Source organism: Brienomyrus brachyistius, chromosome 11, assembly GCF_023856365.1.
Source record: "Brienomyrus brachyistius isolate T26 chromosome 11, BBRACH_0.4, whole genome shotgun sequence".
Lineage (NCBI taxonomy): Eukaryota > Metazoa > Chordata > Actinopteri > Osteoglossiformes > Mormyridae > Brienomyrus > Brienomyrus brachyistius.
Genome location: NC_064543.1, coordinates 13,526,199 through 13,546,709, shown reverse-complemented (window position 1 = coordinate 13,546,709; position 20,511 = coordinate 13,526,199). Strand labels below are relative to the sequence as shown.

The following is a 20,511-nucleotide window of genomic DNA, read 5'->3' as shown; positions in this document are numbered from 1 at the left end:
CTTTCACGCAGTGTAGTTAAATGTTACATCGATCAGTGAGTAAGCTAAGGAGCATTATATCCACCGCAGTCACTTTTGTAGGTAACGCTGGAGCAACATTAACGAAGCTTGCCTGTGTAAATGCACCCGTGGAAAAAAAGATGCAGAGCAATAATTGTCGCAATAGGACGCGGGATGCGCATTAGCCCTTTAAAAGCCCATACTGGGGCTCTAGGTGGGCTGAGCTTATTTGCAGTTCTTGCTCCTATGGCAACCCAATAGATCAGTTACATGAATATTCACAGTACATCAGTGCGACTGTAACGATTGTTGGGTGATGTCAGTGGTCCAAAATTTGTTGGTGTGGGTTTGGGTATGATGCTTCCTTTATTACTGACCGCGGTCACCGGTTGTAAGGAGAGAGAGAGCATGCTTCGTTTTTAATGACATCCAGGTCTCAGCTCCGTCACCCAGCACGTTTCTCGCCAGGTACAGCAGAAGTGGCTTCATGTGTCTTTATGGTTTCGTGCTCCACGGCTTTCATTCAGCATACCGGTGCCTTGCGGACGGGACGGTGGGACCTGAAGCGCTCTGTGCTGCCTAAAGGTTTCCGAAAAGACGTAGGCTATATAAAGCGTCAGGTAATGTGCGAAATCATCTGTCCTTCGCAAAAACGATCCGCGATCACGTGCATCAGCAGAAGCCTTTGAGGTCTGAGATAAGGTCCAAACCGTGCCACGGAGCTGTACGATCCGTGGCAACAATATTAAGAGTAATACTCTTGCTTCTAATATTCTTGCCTCATCTGGCCATTTCGGTGCCACAATGGACAGGTTGCATTCTTCCATGCGCAAACGGCTGTACAGCTTACCGCAACACATTGGCCATAAAGCTTCGGTCATGGGCGAGGGGGACGACGGCGACAAGGACACCCGGAGGAAGAGTCTACGGATGAAGCCCTTGCCTTCGCCTTCCTCCGAGGGAGGCTGCAAAGGCATTGGGGACACCAAAAGCGGCGACTGCATGATCATGGAGACGGACATTGGAAAGCCCACCAAGACCAGTTCGAACGGAGACTGTAGAAGGTTCAAAGGCAGCCTATCATCTATAACCAGTCGGCACGTTCACGACTCGGACTCGGCGGAGGAGAGACGCCTTATCACCGAAGGGGACATCACCCCTAGTGAGGAGCAGCCCCCCGGACCACTGGACAGCGGGGCAGACTTAGGGGCGCAAGGCGGCGGCGGAACCCCGCATTCTGCTCCCGATCAGCAGCCCGGGTTCATAAAGTTGGATAGCATTGATCAAATTTCGCCGGACGACGAGAGGTTGTATCAAGCAGGCTTCATTCACCGGCAGCTGGGAGCGATGCTCCAGCCGGGAGTGAACAAGTTCTCCCTGAGGATGTTTGGCAGCGAAAAGGCGGTCGAGCGCGAACAAGAGCGGGTTAAATCCGCCGGATTTTGGATAATCCACCCATATAGTGATTTCAGGTAACTTGGCATACGTGGCTGTCCCGTCAGCAGTGTGTACATGTGTGTCGGTGGTTTGTGGGGGCTCTGAGGAAGGTAATTAATTCAGCGGAGTGCATCGGTCCCGGGCCATGTGAGCCGCCACTTGTGCTGGTTCCGCTGGAGCTCTTGATTAACTAGGCTTGATGGAGCTGTTAATTGAATATCCGTCTGGATTTGACATCTTTCACGCTAATCTGCAACAACTTTATTGTGAAATATTTTAGTTGACTTTCGCGAAAATCTTACGATCCCCCCCACCGACCCATAGACTACATACAGAATAAGCGGTTGGAAGATGGATGTATCAGTCTGTAAAAGTACTGATACTTCTTTTCAAATTAAATTTAATCTATATTACCGAACAATTCTGCAATATCAATAGGCCTATGAATGCAGAATATGTTGTTAATTTAATTATTGCTATAATTATTCGTTTTCGGTTCAGTGATTCCACCAAACTAAGGTAACCTTGTAAATCTAATACTCATATTGCATGCCCATTTTTGTTTTCTTACCAAAACCTTAGATTTTTCGTTTCTATCCATATACCACAATACTTTAATCCTTCTGCAACACGCTTGAGTTAAATAACTACTAAGGAACGCACACAGTAACTAATATGTATACTCTGGTTCCCCGAAACAGAAAGCGAGAAGCGCAGTTAACCGAATTCGTCTATGGATCGGTCTTCATCACGCATAACGTGAAGATGATCGTTAAATGTTCCTGCATATGAAATCAGCAATAACGCACATTTAAATGCAAATGTTATTTAGTTAAACACGAGTTAAACTAAGAAAAAGACACGCTGCTAGGGTTAAGTGAATATTTCGCATTATTTTAAGATAACCGCCTCAACGGCACATTCATAAAACGCAACTGGTTATTCACGCAATGCTTTAAAAGGACAATTTTATAGCTGGTTTGAAAGATGTTTTAGACAATAATTTGTGTGAGACAGAAATTCTGATGTATCTGTCTTTCTTCTGACTGGCCGGTCACGTTTTTCCGACTGGGGTGAATCACCCACTTAATACAGTACCAAAGAATGTCCACATTAATCACTGTCCTGAAAATAAATAAATAAATAAAAATAGTTTTTCAATAATCAGTTTACAGTGCTGCAAAATTGTTTCTTTCTTTATCAGTCGTTATAGTAGGCCTACACTCAGAAAACTACACTTTGCTTTTTACCGGGGCTATACCCTCAAGGGTCTGCCAGTTGTACCCTTAGCTTTAGGTAATTGTACCTTTTAAGGTACAGAAATGGACTCCGATGAACATGTCTGTACCTTTTATGGTACATTAATGCTGTTCGTACCTTTGGCATGTTCCTCAGAGTCAATTTCTGTACCTTAAAATGTATACAATTACAAGGGTACGGCCCCGGTGACAAGCAAAGGTACAAGTTCTTACCCTTTTGTCTCAGAGTGTATACCAGGTATGTTTTTGTTTATGATCTTAGTTCAAAATTGTTATTGTATAACAATTCACACCTCAATTTTCTTTATGAATTGCCCCGTTTAAATGTAGAAAGCATGGCTTGACATTGATATCTTGTACTTGGAAATATCCGAACAATTTCAGCATGTGGGTGAAGCCTCACAGAACATGCAGAACATAAGCTGGGATGCTGTAGTGCTGGTATTTGGATAGCGGAGGGCTGAGGGTGTGTTGCCGTCTTGCAGTTGGAGAGTAATTTGAGGGGAGGCAATGCACAGAACCAATGTCCCCTGGGCTAATGGGTTTCTAATGACTCAGGTCACCAGGGTTTTGAAAGACCTCATTGGTATTTTGACACACAAGTTAAATCTCTTATTTTTGAAACAGAATAATAAGCGGTGTTGATGTACAGTATGTAATAAAAATATCTAATAGGCACCCATAAAATCTAGCCCAGCAAATATAAAGAATTACAGTCCGTTCTGGAATTATACTGTCTGGTTTAAGACGATTCTTCGCCTTGTACCTTTGCAAAAGATGATTGGATTTATGCAAGCATAATTTGGTTTGCCTAGATTTAAAAAAAAACTTTCTCACTGCCATTACTTGCAGCTTTTTTTACATTGAAAATGAAATGTTACTTAAGTGTTGTTAGTAATACTTTTGGGAAGAGCCATTTCATTGGGGGATGGCTGTGGGCAAACCTCTGTTTTATGATCTTTACATGAGTCGGGGCTGTTCACCAAGCATTACTCTGTTTCTTTGGTTAAATTTAGCTGCACAGGCATTTTTAGCATGCACTGCACTGTCTGGAAGCCACTGCAACTTTCTAGTCGCACTTTATGTATTGATCTTCAGTAGCATTTAAAACGTACCGGCTTATCCTGAGAATGTGGGTTATTAATAATGCTGTTGGTATTAAAAATAACATGAGGTATTATAAGCCATTTAGTACATTAACAGGTTTATTTAAAACCAATGTCAAGTGTAGCTGGCTTCTTCAGCTGCTATAAATATCAGCTAGCGTTTTGAATTAAGTTATAAAGGAATTTAAGAGATTTATGATTTGGAGAATGTAATCTGTATTTTATTAAGGAGAGTAAAGAGCATTTGACTCGTCCTTAAGACTTCAGGACACTGTGCTTCAGGACCCACAGCAAAGCTTAATATGCTAACCATCACTGGCTTACATTACTATTACATGAATGCTTTGGCACATTACATGTGCATCGCAGTGTTTATGATGATTATCAGTTCAGAATTTTGGCCACACTAACGTTGTGCACTGGCATCCCATGGCCTGCCAGCACCTTGTTCAGGATAAGCTTCTGGATGGATGGATGGATTGATGAACAAACTGAAACCATAATATTTTTGTAAATAAGAGAAATTTTTTTGCAAATGAATAATACACATTTGTATGTTGGACTTTTAGTATTTATAGAATGCCAACAATTTATGGCAGGAAAAAAAGATCTTTCAAATGTAATAATAATAATTAAGAAACCAAAGACACAGTTTTAAATTATGCCTTTGGTGAACTGCCTGCAGTTTTATATCATGGAGTCTTATACAAGTAGCAGGACTCTATTAAAATTGCATCTATTGTTTACTGGACAGACTCCATATCCTTTCATGATTTTTTTTTTTTTATATAGAAATGTATTCACATATAACTCCAGTTAATTCGGGAGATATCGACTGCCGCACCGTATACTGGACTTCTGAACAAGTAACATTTACAGTTCAGTATTATCTTGCCGATGCCTTTATGCAGAGCAAAGTATTTGTCCAGTGTGGTGAAAATGCAGTGCAGTGGAATATGACGGCTGAACAGAAACTCGGCAACATTTTCTATTCAGGGTTTATTACGACGGAAGGGTACACAGACACGTTTGGGTCATCCAGACACAGAGGAAGGATGTCAGGCTGAAACATGTCCATGTGTGAAAGCTTTATAATGAGCACCGAGCAGAAAAACCTCATTCAGCTGGAATTATCCCGTTTATTCTCTAACGATACCTTGACTCATCTGGGTTATACATGTCTGATACTGCATTAAGAGCTCAGAATTTTGTTATTTTAAATACTGAGTCTATAATATTACTGTGGCAGTACCAGGGAGGTACACAATTTGGCCAAAAGGATGTGAACACCAGCCTGTCCATCATTATTAATATGAAGTTGGCCAGTTGTTGCTGTAATGGTCTCTTCCATTCTGGGAAAGCTTGTCATTAGGTCTTGGTACCTTACGGCCTTTCAGCTTGGGTATTTATGGCTGCACTCTTCTAAGGCTGCATCGGAAGACCGAATGCGTCGCAGCGGCGCGACAAGCCGGTCGCATTTGAAAAACTCCTTCAAATGCTTTTTGTAGAAAAGCGACGTTTGCCGAGTCGCAAAGGATCCACCCTGTGGATCCACCCTGTGGATCCTTTGCAGCCCAACGTATCTCAAGATTCATTGTGCAGAGGTAAAGTGGGTGTGCCCCGCTATAGACAATAGGAGGGGTACTATGTGACTTAAAGGTAAGGGTGGAAACAGCTGGTGACCACCAGGCCATCCGATTTCACGGCACTTTCCGTTAGACCTTTGAAGGACGCTCAATTATACACCAGCGTCAACAATGGGTGTGGCAGTTCTTCTCCTTGCATATTTTTGCATTGTACTTAAGTGCATTTTAAAACTGTTTAGCTAAATGAAATTCAGAATATGTGTTTTACGCCATATTCAACTGGATTTTTTTCCCTTGAATGGTGGCATCTTGCTTTGAGATTGTTCAACAATGCCAGCTGGATCGTGGAACACAGACAACATTGTTATCTCATCTGTATGACTCAAGTGAACAAATCATTTGAACATTAAGTGTGATTCAGAAACCTGGATTGATCCATATCATAGACTGAGATTAAGGGCATATTTCACAGTGGGATCTTTATGAAGTCACACTGTCTACAGACTTGATGCATGTTGCAGGTCACTTCCAATCCAGCGCTGCATCATGTAACGCTTGTTTGTATAAAGCTATGATTTTGAGACTTATAGTCATCATTTTGATCTAACGATAATAACTGATTTTATTAAGAATTTCTAGCAAAATATTTCTGCCGCTTATGCTTGCTTTGTTCAGTATCAGATACACATGCAAGGAAACTTCTGGGTAAATGCAAAATTCCCTTGATTTCCAAAAATTTTCTTTATTTGCTTGCCTAATGAAGAGATGTTTGTTTTCTGATTTCTGTTTTGTCAGTCCTTCGGGAATACAGTGTATGCGTCTGGAAAATGTCAGTATTTTTCCAAATCTCAATACCGTTCCATGCGTTGCTCTTTTTCATCTCATAACCTGGAGTGTTTAATGTGTGTAAACAGTACTCCTAATCCCCCGGTTTACGTTTAAAAAAGGGCTCCCCTAACCCTTTCCATTTTTGAATCCTTCGCTTCCTGACAGTCTATGGTGCTACGAAAAGGCAAACAGTGTTACAGTCCTTAATTGGTGGCCCACAAATATCCAATAAAGACACAGATTCAAAGGTAGAATATATAAACAAGTCACTGGTTTTAGCAAAAGATGTTTCCCATACACTCCCACTCCCCAGCCTACAAGGTCAATTAAATGTTGAGGCTTGTACAGATATAAACAGTTGAAAACCTCTATTAAAAACATAAAAATGTTCATTTGGAATCTGGTTCAAACTTGCCAATAAGCGTTTTGCATACACGAATCAGGTTGTAGAGGAAGTGGGTCCAACCAGCTAGAGGAGGCGAAACCAACCAATTAGGCAGTTCCTCTAGTTGTTTGGACCCACCTCCTCTACAATCTAATCAGGTATCTCTCTGAACCAATCATTTTTCCTTCTTTTCCTTCCATTTTTTCCTTCCATTTTTGTGTAAGTAAGACTCCCACGAGTTGCCTATAACCATTCTTGCATTAATGAACATGACTGTGAAACTTGGAAGACTGAAGGTGTTTTCCAGGGAAAATGTGAATACAGGAAACAAGCCTCTCAATTTATGTTATGTATATCATTATATGAGAGAGATCAGGTGAAATAGTTCAGTTCTTTAGGGGGGGTTTGGTTTGTTTTTTGAGGCGTAGAGAAAACAGCATTTAATTCCTGCTAGATCACCTCGCTACATAAGAGGCGATGAATCTCAGCATTCCATTCTCCAAAAATACCTTTGTCTCATGGGTTTGTTGACCATCTCAGCAATGTAATGACAACCAGAATATAGCCATTCCTGATTGTTTTTAAAGGAATATGATCGTTATGAATATTATGAAGCATGAAGGATTATTTATTAAAAAGTTAATAGTTTTGATTGCCAGTAACTCTGGGATTTTTCGATCCTGAACGATTCAGGAATTGAACCAGCAAAAACAGTAAAGAGTGAAGAATCAGTGAAATCTTATGAAATTTATATGAACTGCTTGCAAAAAATGAAGCTGACTTAATATCTATATTTTTTGTGTTAATAAATTCCACTTGTTGACCACTAGGCTCCATAGCTTGTTTCTTAAGAAATGATTTTTTTTTAGCAATAAGCTTCTGTCTGTCTTATCCTCATATTCTGCCAAAATCGTATTTCCTACTTAGCTCTCACTGCCAGCATGTTGTGGATCTCCTTGGTTTCTCTGTCAACAGTGACCTTCTTGAAAACAAACAGGTGCATTATCCTCTTTGTAGGAATGTTGATACCCACCTCACTGTAGCTTTGATTTCAAACAAGGAAACTTGTGGGTTTAAGATGACATTAGGGGAACGTGTGTAGTGGGTATGAATGGTTTAGAATACAGCCTACAGAAAGCCCTTCAGATAAAAAGGTTTTTCCAAATGCCTTTATCAACAGACACATCAAGTGAAATGCCTGGCAAAGTCAGAACAGACTTTTGGCTTTTCTGCTGTAGCAGGTATGTTTACCTTAGTGTTTTTAGCATGTTTTTTTCTTAGGCAAAGAGCTCAAATGCTCTTTTTTTTCTGCACGATTACAATTACGATCGTATAAGACTGCAGCTGAATTAGCAAACATATATGTGACAGGAGGGTGAGAGAATGGAACAGGGGGTCTTACAAAACGGTGGGGAGAAAGTAAAGACAAAAGTGGGTGTTTAGGGTTCGGCACAGCGAATTATACTAGTACATGGAATGGGGGTCAGGTTTGGGGAAGGTCAGCAAATGTATGGAGCAGGAGTAAGCAACTCTGGTCCTAGAGTGCTGGTGTCCAGCATGTTTTCTATCCTACCTGAATTAACTACAATCTGTCTGAGATCAGTAGTGGTTCATGAGAGACGAGGTAAGATGGAAAACATACTGGATGCTGGCAGTCCAGGATCAGGGATGCCTATACGGATCTGGGGGTGTGGCCTCAAACAGATGTCTTATCATCTGACTTTTCCACACTCCCCCAATGAACCATTTTAATAGTAATTTTAATTTTGTAATGTTTTACCTGCCCAATGCACAAGAACGGGTACATTGGAATGCTTCTTGTCACATATCTCCATACACACAAATACACCGATCAGCCATAACATTAAAATGACAGGTGAAGTGAATCACATTGTTTATCTTTTATAGTGACACCTGTCAAGGGCGGTATTATATATTAGGCAAGTGAACAGTCAGTTGTTGAAGCTGATGTGTTGGAAGCAGGAAAAATGGGTAAGCGGACGGATCTGAGTGACTTTGACAGGGGCCAAAATTGTGATGTGACACCTGGGTCAGAGCATCTCAGAAACGGCAGGTACAGTGGGGTCTTCCTGGTACGCAGTGGTCAGTACCTATCAACAGAAGACCAAGTGGTGAATCTGTGATGGGGTGACGGGCGCCCAAGCCACATTGATGCACGTGGGAAGCAAAGGCTAGTCCGTCGGATCTGATCCCGCAGGAGAGCTACTGTAGTACAAATTGCTGAAAAAGAAAATTGCTGGCTAAGATGGGAAGGTGTCAGGACACACAATGCACAGCAGCTTGCTGCGTATGGAGTTGCATTGCCGCAGATCAGTCAGAGTGCCTATGCTGACCCCTGTCTACTGCTGAAAACACTTATGATGGGTTGCTGAGGAACATTGACCTCCATCACACCCCTTCCCACTACAGAACACTGACCATTAAGTCACTTCCTCACCCCTGTATTGCTGCTAATATACACTCGGTCATTTTAAATCACATTGACTTGTAAATACCACTAATCTGTAAATTATTTAGGATTCTTTCCTCCAGCACACTGTAGACTGCATTAGGGTGTCACGATTGCCAGTGAAGCGGGTAATCGCGCGGGCAGGCAAGCAGGCAGAAAGCAGGCAAGCAGGCAGAATAGGGGAAACCGGGGATTTATTTGGGATACGGGGCTCGGAGACATCAGACATCGATGAACATCAATGACAGACAAGGGATATGGGCAAGACTTGGACTTAAATAGACAGGACTGATCAAAATAGCTAGACACAGCTGGGTACGATCAGGGAAGCACACATGGATTATCAGGGGGCGTGGCACACACGAGGATCGTACGAGCCGGGCATGACATAGGGAATATATTTTTTATATTGTATTTTACTAATAGCTATCTTAGGTTTATTTATATTTATACCATGTCTACGAGACTGTATTTTATATTAATGTGGTACATTAATGTATACGTCTTTGCTGCTGAGCTGTGAGCTACCAAACAAATTTTGTTTTATTTCTGATACAATGACAATAAAGTCTGTTATCTTACATGAGCATCAAACATGGACCATGGAGCAATGGCCTGGCCTGATGAATCACATTTTGTGTTACATCGTGTGGATGGCGGTGCATTGTTTACCTGGGGAAGAGTTGGCACCAGGATGAAATTGGGGAAGCCGGTGGAGGCAGCGTGATGCTCTGGGCAAAGTTCTGCTGGGAAACCTTGAGTCCTGTCACTTGTGAGGATGTTACTTTGGCATGTACCACCTACCGAAACATTGCTGCAGACCAAGTATCCCCCCTCCATGGCAACAGTATTCCCTGATGACAGTGGCCTCTTTCAGCAGGATAATGCGTCCTGCCACACTGCAAAAATTGTTCAGGAATGGTTTGAGGAACAGGAAAAAAGAGTTGAAGGTGTTGACTTGGCCTCCAAATTCCACAGATCTCAATCCGATTGAGCATCTGTGGGATGTGCTGGACAAACAAGTCCGATCCATGGAGGCCCCATCTCACAACTTACAGGACTTAAAGGATCAGCTGCTATCATCTTAGTGCCAGATCCCACAGAACACCTTCAGAGGTCTTGTGGAGTCCGGGCCTTGATGGGTCAAAAGTGTTTTGGTGGCACTAGGGGGACCTATACAATATTAGGTAGGTGGTTTTGATGTTATGGCTAATCGGTGTATATATGGTTGAGAGTAAAGTTTGAGGTCATCTACCTGGCACCTCTGGAGCACAGAAGCTTAACCTGCCGGGCCGCACACATCTCTAGTAGCTTCCTTTGAAGAATCGTCTGTGTCCTGAGTCACTGAAATAGCCTTTAATGCATCCATTCATCTGTCTATCCATCCTAAGTTGACTTTTTCTGGTGAGGGAGCTGCATTCTTATAGCTTGCATTCTCTTCTCTCATGCTAATGAAAGGCACACTTCCAAACATAATTCAGATCAAGCACAGAGTCATTCTTGCTCTATGCTGTCAGCAGCACGGACAGTCCTCGAATTACGCTGTACTTATGTTCACTAGCAGTCCCTGACATGAGGACTTTGAAGGCTTATTTAAACTCTTAATATGTCAGACAGATGTGGATTGCCATATGGCGGCCAATTTCCAACGACGCCCTCTAGGGGGGGCTGTTAGGGGCCCTCCTGGCCCAGCATAAAGGGTTCAGACTTTGCGAGGATTTAATAATGACATCATGACATTATGTACAAGAAACTACAGCAGATCTCAGGTTCTTTTTCCAGACATTAATCAGTGTAAATTTTGTTGAATCTGTGTGGGCGATGCCTGAATAAAGGATGCTGGTGAGGTCAGGATGTGGATGTGTCGATCGCAGTGGTGCACCCCCGCTTGATTTTAAGAAATATCAGGCCCCCGGAAATAAATTTGCAAATATACTTAGAGGTGTTAACAGGATGCATATATATGCAACATTCTCTTGGCCACACTGACTGCATGACTGCCTTCTAATATTTATGTTGTGAGGTTGAGTAATGCGATGGTGCAGTGGTTAGCATGTGTGTGGAGTTTGCATGGTTTCCCTGTGTTATCTTGGGGTTTCCTCCAGGGACTCTGGTCCACCCCGCCTCCCCCTCGACAGTGCAAAAAAACATGGTGAGGTTAACTGGAATTACCAAATTGCCTGTAGATGTGCATATGTGAGAGAATGGTGTGAGTGTGTCCTACGATGGGTTGGAAACCCCATCTTGGGTTGTCCCCTGCCTTGCGCCCATAGGCTCCAGATCCCCCACAACCCTGGACAGGATAAGCGGTTACAGGAAATGGATGTTGGGAGCCTGTTTAGAAGCGCCATGCTAATGCTACTTTTTCACAGGTATGAAAACGACTTTCTTATCTCCCTCATCTCCTGGCTTTTCAGTCCGCTGTTTTCTGACTTAATTACTGCAGCTTTCCTATTAGCAGAGGAAGTGGTGGGGGGAGTGGGCAGAGGGACATCCGTTCCCAGGTCCATCATTGAACCTCACCCTCAACCGGGTTGGAATCCCCCCCCCCCTCCCGTGAGATCCTCCTGCCTTGGTTCTATCACACATGGTTGGGATGGCAGTGTTGTGGTGAAGTTAGCTTTTAAGGCAGCTGAACACATGCTAATCTATACAGATTAATTGGAAATTGATACTATTACCCTTGTCTGTTGTTCGTGTGACCTGTAAATTTCAGGTGATTATTTCAGGTCATTAAATACTGTTGAAAACTGTTTAAAAACACGCTGGGGGAAAAAAAATGGACAAAAAGGTTATTTTTAATAGGCTGAATCCCGGGAAACTCCACCGCAGATGACAGCTTCCTCCCTCTTGTTTAACCGACTGTTGACATTGGCCTGTATCTTTCAGAAGGTCAGACAGGCTGCGGTGTGTGTGACATACAGCCGTGGCATCCAGAAGGGCTGTGTGCAGAATGAAGCGTTGTGTAACGTGCAGATCGGGGATGGGGGCAGCTCATCCTGCACAGAGTCGGGGATTAGAGGCCGCACCATAATCTGAGGGCTTGCATTGAGGCCCGAGGCTCAGGCGGATGCTCCTTACTGTGCTCCGTTTCCACTTCCGTCGTCACCGGTTCCCATGGGTTTCTGTGGAAGTGGGTTTGAGAGAACGGCGAGAGCTGGGATGGGCTCGCTCATGTCTGGCTTGGATGTAGCTCAAGAGAGCAGAGCAGCTGAGTACTAGAGATGCATGATGTATCGGTAAACGTATCAGTATTGGCTGATATTCATTAAAAATTGAAAATATCAGAATCGGTTCTATATGTCAGCTTTGCCTGATAGTGCTGGGTGATATTTAAACTTAATTACTATTCAGAGTTAGCAGCACCAGAGCTAAAGACACAATTACTAAAATATTGGAGATGAATGCTTTGGATGATCAGCCATAGTGGAGGATGAGGGATTTTGTCGGCTTATTTACCACTTAAGAGAGGTCTCAAAGTACTGGCCTGCGACATGTTTACAATTCCGTATTTAATCTGGCCCGCAGATCGATCTTTTGTTTCCAACAGAATAAAAAAACAATTTAAGGTCATTCTGCTAATCTGCGCCTGCAAACTCGACAATCCCCCCCGGCTCCTGTTTACAGGACTGTATATCTGCGATATTAGTGAAAAGATGCAAGAATCAAAAAGATACGAGAAACAAAAGATTACTGTGAGATCACTGCGGGATGTCTTGTGAGGGGCTGCCGAAAACACGCTTGGCCTTCTCCATGCCAGCACTGTACGGATATTTCATACAGTTACATACTACATTTTTCCCATTTAATTTCTTATGCCGACCCAGCAATAGGTCGAAATCATGACGGGAAAATTTGCGATGCAGAAGGGTCGCCCATATACGGGTTAATCGCATTGGTCAGTATTTCCACATCGATGCACCACTTAAAACCTCTTGAAGGGCTTGGCGTCAAGCATCCGGACATTTTGAGGGCAGCTCGAAAGAAGGCAGAAATTTAGCATGAGTTATATAATGATGTTAGTGGATAAGCCGCAGTATTCCTACCAGGCCGGCCCTGCTGGGAGCTCAGGATAGGTAGGCTGGCCCTGGCCCCCCCAGTTCCAACGGCACATCATCACGTCCCCTGCCTGCACTGCTGCTCTACTGCTCCCCAGCAGGGGGTGTAATCAATAAATATGCTTATGTTTTTTTAAGTCTTATTTCACCAAGAGGGGCGGCATGGTGGTGCAGTGGTTAGCACTGTTGCCTCACACCTCTGGGACCCGGGTTTGAGTCTCTGCCTGGGTCACATGTGTGTGGAGTTTGCATGTTCTCCCCATGTCGTCGTGGGGTTTCCTCCGGGTACTCCGGTTTTCCCCCCACAGTCCAAAAACATACTGAGGCTAATTGAAGTTACTAAATTGCCCATAGGTGTGCATGTGTGAGTGAATGGTGTGTGAGTGTGCCCTGCGATGGGCTGACCCCCCATCCTGGGTTGTTCCCTGTCTCGTGCCCATTGCTTCCGGGATAGGCTCCGGACCCCCCGCGACCCAGTAGGATAGGCGGTTTGGAAAATGGATGGATGGATGGATTTCACCAAGATTGTAGCATCATGTATAAAACCAAACTTAAAAGAGATTTAGAAAAACTGGGATATTTTTATGAGGAGAAAGCAGAGGTGGAAAATCCAGACCAAGGTTTTGATTCAACCAATCAGTTGAGTACTCTGTGACTGTGACTCTTTATGCTAAACTGGTTGGTTGAAACAAAACCTTGGTCTGGACCTGAACTATCCACCTCTGAGAGAACGTGGTTCATTGTTGGAATTTGTAGTAAAAAATGCTTTAGATTTTGTTTAATTCAGGGGTTTCATACCTGTCCTTGATGAACCCTGTATATCCAATATATACTGGACAGGGTTCATTGAGGTAATAGAATAGGCTACATGACCCCTTATTATGGCTGGTACTATACTAACACTCACCCATCAGACCACAGTGTCAGGATATTGAGAAGCTGCTTAAAGGGACAGTAATGCTTGCCAGTCTCATTCTGTTGGGGTTCATTGATGTTCTTGTTGAAAAGTGCCAGATTTAACCCTGTATATGACTTCTTGTAAATGGAATTACAGAATGTATTATTGTAACAGAATTATATATAGCTGGTAAGACTCATTAATTTGGCTGTAAAGATTCTGAGGGCAGGAAACAAACAAGAAAAGATCTTTGTTTAAGTGAGCCGAAGGAACTTGCTTCATCTGTTAGAAATATTCATTAGGACAGAAATCTAGCTTAGAGCGGTTGCTTTTGTGTGTTTAAAATGAAAAATCCTGCAGTTTGAAAGCTGTTTATGGTTCCGTTAATTTATAGCTGTATCACGCTGCTGACATTTGAGTTTCTCTGTAACACAAAGCAATTAATATTGCAAATAGGCAGTAATGGTAACAAAATCGCAGTTCTGGGAATGCCCATGAGATATTCCTGGCAATGAGAAGTCCAGCTGAGGATGAACTCTGTGGTTATAGCCCACCGCTTGTAATTGGCAGAACATGTCGTCTTGGTACTGTTTGGACTCCAGTATTAACCAGTTCCTCGGTACCATCATGCACTTTGTACAGAGACTAGTATCCTTACCATCGAGTCTCATTCGATTTGTGTGTCCGGGCTTTTGGTGCCGCTAGCATTGCTTAGAGTGACACTGCTCTCCTGAATTGCTTTAGGAAAATATCATTATATTTAAAGTGTATTTAAACCATGAAGTTAACGATGCCGAGACTAAAAGTGTCTTCTCAGGAACTGCTGATGTCATGGTACATTGTTTACAATTAGGTCTATAAATTCAATGATTAAATAAATAAATGATAAATTATTAGCCGAAGGCCTCACCTTAGACTTTAATGGCGGCTTTATTGTGTTGGGAAAGACCAGTTCATTTTGGTTTCAACCTGGTGAAATTGTTTTTGATTTAGAAACTCCACTTTCAAAGACAGGCACCATAGCTTTGTTCTGATTCGTCCTGAAGATGTCGAGCTGATGTCAGGGTTCTGGAGTATTCTACTCTTATTCTCTGAAAAACAAATTACCTGCATAGATCTTAGTTGCACCCATTTGTCCGTGATCTCCTGCCTTTTGGTGGGAGATTGTACAGACATTCTAAGAATAAACAAAAATAATGGAAAATATGTATGGATAATTTTCAATGAATCAGTTTTTTGTAAGCTATAGTACAACATGGGCCTTTCGATGTATATCAGAGGAGAGGTGAAAGGTACTTCTGGAAACTGTGGAACCACCACCCCTCATCAATCTAATGGGTTGTTCCTGCTCTAGATTTTGTGTGGCAGATAGATTGACGTAGATCCCTTATGCTTTTGGTCAGCTTGATGACAGCTTATTCCAGGGCATACTGGCTTGATTTGTTTGCTGCCCCCAGGACCTCTACCATATGACATGATGATTTACTGTAGAATAAACAGCCCCAGTCCCTAACCGCAAAGCTCCTCCCCCAAGACTCGACCCACGTTAACTTCCTAGTGCTGCATTTAGCCATGGTCTGAAGCCTTGCACTAATCCACAGAGAGTGAGGTGCAGTGGTCTAGCCATACACGGTGCATAAGGCGTGCACGCATCCCCATCACAAAAATGTAAACATTTTTGTATGTAAAATTCAGAAATATTTACATTTAAGACCTGTGTGAAATCCCATGAGTTGTTACAACACATCCTGCGCTCATGATTAGGGATCTACTGTGAGGAATTAAATTATTTGAATTAATTGCACAGCAAATAGACCATCAGTTTACTGTATTTTCAATTTCAACATCGTTCTGAAGCTCAGTTTTCAGCAAATAAAAATAAAATCACTGTAATCACAATAAATTAGTCTGCTGTTATGCACAATCAATGTATATAGTTTGTTGTTAAAAAGCTGTTTATATAACAAATAATATAACTTTTTACAGTTGTTAAAAAACGGAAACTTCAACAAACATGAAATCATCAATAAACTACGTCTGCAAATATTTATTTTAATATTTCTATTTTAATATTCCGAGAGAGCAGGCCTGGTGGCATTATAGCCTCTGCACTTTGAAGTGATTTTATTTTTGCACTAATGGCACGACTCAGTCACAGAACTCAGTTTCCGGGTAAATAAACATCAGTTTGTGTTTCAAATTGAAGGGAAACTTTAAACATTATACTTTGCACTTTTAATTTTAGTGGACTAAATCAGCTGTGGTTTTAGTCGACTTTAATCTTATGATATTTAGTAAACTAAAACTAGAATAATTTAGATGACTAAATTATGACTGAAACTACTAAAAAAACTATGACTGAAACGAATTAAAAATTTGCTGTCAAAATTAACACTGGAATGCACCCCCTGTTGAAAATTCCTGGCTACGACACTGCGGGGTGCTGAGGGAAATCGGGGCTCTCATGTACATTTGACACCTTTCTCAGGCACAAACAAGGACTTCTGTTTATTTTACTTAAGGCAGAGCTCTGGATTAACAGATGCATTGGAAAGGCTTGAAAGTGAAGCAATCAGACCGGGCTGCAGCATCCGTCCAGTGATATCAAGAGCGAACGTCAGAAGAGACGATAACCACATAATTTGTGTGGTGGTATGTGTATGGACAAGATGAGTCACCGGCATGTTCTTCTTCCCGCATCACAGTCCAGCAGTTCCAAGCTGTTCCATAGTGGCTCGCAGGCCAATGGCAGGCCATGCCTCATCCCTTATCCTCCGCACGTCCAGATCAATCTCAGGGTCAGCAGAGTTTGTTCGCCGATAATGGCTGTCCGTTTGAGCAGCTGTTTGGAGTCGGGCACACTGTAAAGGCGACCCGTCGATAGCACGCCACCCCCATCTCCCTGTCTCCTCAACATCCCCCCAAGAAAAACAACTCATTAAAGACCTCATTACACACTGTAGATACTCATACTGTCCAAAAAATGTCTATCATTAGGCTCCTCTCCCACCTGAATTGAAGCTGTGTGTTTTTTTTTTTTTTAAATGTATGAATCATTAAATTATATGTTAAAGTGGACTGGAACTCATTTTAAAATATCCGCTAAATTATTAAAGGTGTATTATAGTCACTTCCTATCTATTTAAAGAAGAATTTAAATAATTTTTAACATTCTAAATCCTCAAAACGGACATTGAAAATACACATTTCACCAGACAGACCTTTCCACATAAGGTTTGATTGTTTAATTAGTTTCATAGTTTTAGTTTACTACCTGCAATGTACCGGCATGGTGTCACCTAGCCAGCTGTCACTGCTCAGGATTCCATGTTTAGCTGGAATTCAGTGGCTTCTTGCAGCCAGCATATCAGGGTATGTTATGCATCATGCCTTTGGTCTCTATTCTAGATGTGCAGGATAAAGGTAAAACAAAAGCTATTATTAAATAAGTAGAACAGAAATAGCAGAGGAACAGGATTCTATATCAGATACTGTATGGACTAAAAAACAAATCCCCCTCACATCCTGCAGTGGTCAATCCCACTTTAATAATCCCATTTAAGATGGCCCTCATCCTGCAGCTTCCCCGCTGTTCCTCCCTCTCAGCCCGATTGGTTCATTTATGGGATTCCAAGGTCAAACAGTTCATCGGGAGCCAGCTGGGCACCATTAATTGAAAGCAATTGGCACAGAGCTAGAAGCAATTAAGAGTCTCAGTTGCAGAAAGGTCAGCCTTAAGGCCTCTGTCCTGGTCTTTATGGTCTCACATTTTTAAAGAGACACAAATTACAAGTTTAGCATATGCTCTTACTTAAATGAACACAGTATATTACCTTCACAATGTTAAATTATTTTGTGAAATTCAATTTAATTCCTGTTTGATCTGTGCTACAAACCATCCATCTATCCATCCATTTGCCGAAAGCTCTTGTCCTATTCAAGGTCACGGGGGTCCGGAGCCAATTCTGGAGGCAATGGGCGCAAGGCAGGGAACAACCCAAGATGGGGTGCCAACCCATCGCAGGGCACACTCACACACCATTCTGCTACAAACATTATAATTTACAAATTAGCCCTCTTAGAGTTATTTTGAGAAGCATTCTGCTTAGTTTTCTGTGGAAGCATCTCAGTTGCGAAGTCTGGGAGAAAGACACCCGTTGTCAGGACACCAGGCCGGAGCAAATGTTGTTACATATGGTGCTACAGAGACTGCTGCTGAGATAACGTGGACTAATGGTTTGAAGTAATTCAAGAAATTAAATACAATTTCACATGATTTACACAATAGTGTGACACAAAAATATATAATATATATTTTATATATTGGGGCGACATGGTGGTGCAGTGGTTAGCACTGTTGCCTCACACCTCTGGGACCCGGGTTCAAGTCTCCACCTGGGTCACATGTGTGCGGAGTTTGCATGTTCTCCCCATGTCGTCGTGGGGTTTCCTCCGGGTACTCCGGTTTCCCCCCACAGTCCAAAAACATGCTGAGGCTAATTGGAGTTGCTAAAATTGCCTGTAGGTGTGCATGCGTGAGTGAGTGGTGTGTGTGTGTGCCCTGCGATGGGCTGCCCCCCCATCCAGGGTTGTTCCCTGCCTGGTGCCTGTTGCTTCCGGGATAGGCTCTGTACCCCCCACGACCCAGCAGGATAAGCGGTTTGGAAAATGGATGGATGGATGTTTTGTACTAACACAGTTGGTCTCTTGCATTCTACTCCTACTTCAAAAATATGCACATAGAGAAATAAGTGGCTTAACTGGTTTCCATGTTAAATCAAACTCATTAATTGAGCATTTAATCATTTACTTTGTTTTTAGCCCTGTAATGAATTAGTTAGTTTTAATGCTCAGTTGCATGATGTTTTATTAAATTAACTGACTTTATAAGGGGTGTTGCATCAATGTTTTGAGGATTCACTTGTTTTAATGTAATGTTTCCTCCCAAGAAAGTCTGAAACTAGGTGCTTGATTCCTCCCCCTTTTCCATTTTACTTTTAAAACGCTTCATTAATGGAGGCTAGTTTCCTTTACTCTTGATTGTCACTTGGCTGCTCACAGTAGCTAGACCTGAGTCCATAGTGCCTGTAGAATCCCATGTCGCACCCTACAGTAGGTCGACACCTAACCCCCCCGAGACAAGGTGACTTGCTAAGTTGACACCCCCTCAGAAGATTTCCCACTAGGCCAGCACCTATGTCATCTGGTGGATTGACCAGCACTAGTTCCCTCCTCCCTCATAATGCTGGGGGGGGGGGGGCGTTCATGCGAGCCAGTAACAGGCCCCACCCTCCGCATTTCTTCGCCTGCCACTCTTGCGATGGTGTTACCTCCACCCTGCCACATGAAAACAACGTCCATGCAGAGCTGGGTCTGTTCCAGCTGCGCTGTTGACAAGTGGGGGCACCTTCGTCCATCAGCAGCGAAAGTGGAACCTGGGAGATTAAAAACTGTGCTTATCTGTGAGACAGTCTGGATGTGAAGGTCTCCCCCTATATGGTAAATCCCCCCCCCCCCCAGGGAACCCATGATTCTCAGAAGACCTTGTCTCCAAAGGTATTTCTTTATGAACATTCAGTTTGTTCATTTGTTTCATCAATAATACCCAAAATATAAATGGCAAATGAGACTGTATAGTTCTGTGTGATGTATCCGGCACTATTTAAAAGGAACTATTGTTCACTCTGCTCTGGGATTCCTTTCATGGAAATTTTTATCATTTACAGTCCATACAAAAACTCTGGAAACAATTAATGATCAGGATAAGTCCCGTCTGAATAGCTTAGTTACGTTGGTTAAGTTGTCGCCTTTATTGTCACGCTGGGAAGTGAAGTGAGGTGAGGGCTCTACTGCGCATTAGCGCTCGGAGTGCCATCATAACACGGCTCCCGTAGATGCCTGCTTTCGGGCGGCATGAATTCGGGCTCTGCTTTTCAGATTTGCCGTGAGGCCGTTTACCCAGATGAGAGAGATGTTTTCAGATGCGGGGCCCCATGGGAGGAGGCAGAGAGGGATTTAATACGACTTTATCCACAGAGCGGAGTGTGGCTGCGTGATTTTTTTCTTGTTCGCCCCCAACACCCCCCTCCTCCATCTTTTGCTGATTCTCCCCATCTTTTAATTTCAGATTTTTTTTTTCCTCATTCCTTTTACTGCTCCGTCTCTCATTCTTGCTCTCTTTCTCTCCCTCTTTCTTGTTCTCCCTTTGACCCCCGTATCAAAATCCCCGAGAGAGACGGGGCGACTTTCATACTGGCTGTTCCATTAACTGATTACATCACCTGAAAGATAATGGAGGGCCACAGAAGAGGGCAGGGGTGCACGGTGGGGGTTGGCGGAAGGAGGTGAGAAGACACGGAGTTTCTGCATTAGGCTAGTGGTTTGTCTGGTCTCAGGAACAGCTGTGGACCCCCTACCACAGGGGGGGGGCACATGCATAATGGGTAACGGTCGCTATTTTGCACCGACATTCAACATCTGGGTG

The 20,511-nt window shown here is 42.9% G+C and overlaps 1 protein-coding gene across 1 annotated transcript in view; it reads left to right on the top strand.

The window, feature by feature from the left end:
- Positions 1 to 777: 777 nt before the first annotated feature.
- The window catches only part of LOC125704115 (potassium/sodium hyperpolarization-activated cyclic nucleotide-gated channel 3-like), a 66,321-nt gene continuing 46,587 nt past the window's right edge, over positions 778 to 20,511 (top strand). Inside the window, exon 1 of the mRNA XM_048969444.1 lies at positions 778 to 1,472. Within this exon, the coding sequence (XP_048825401.1) occupies positions 805 to 1,472 (668 nt within the window). The 5' untranslated portion in view covers positions 778 to 804. The remainder of the gene's footprint in view (positions 1,473 to 20,511) is intronic.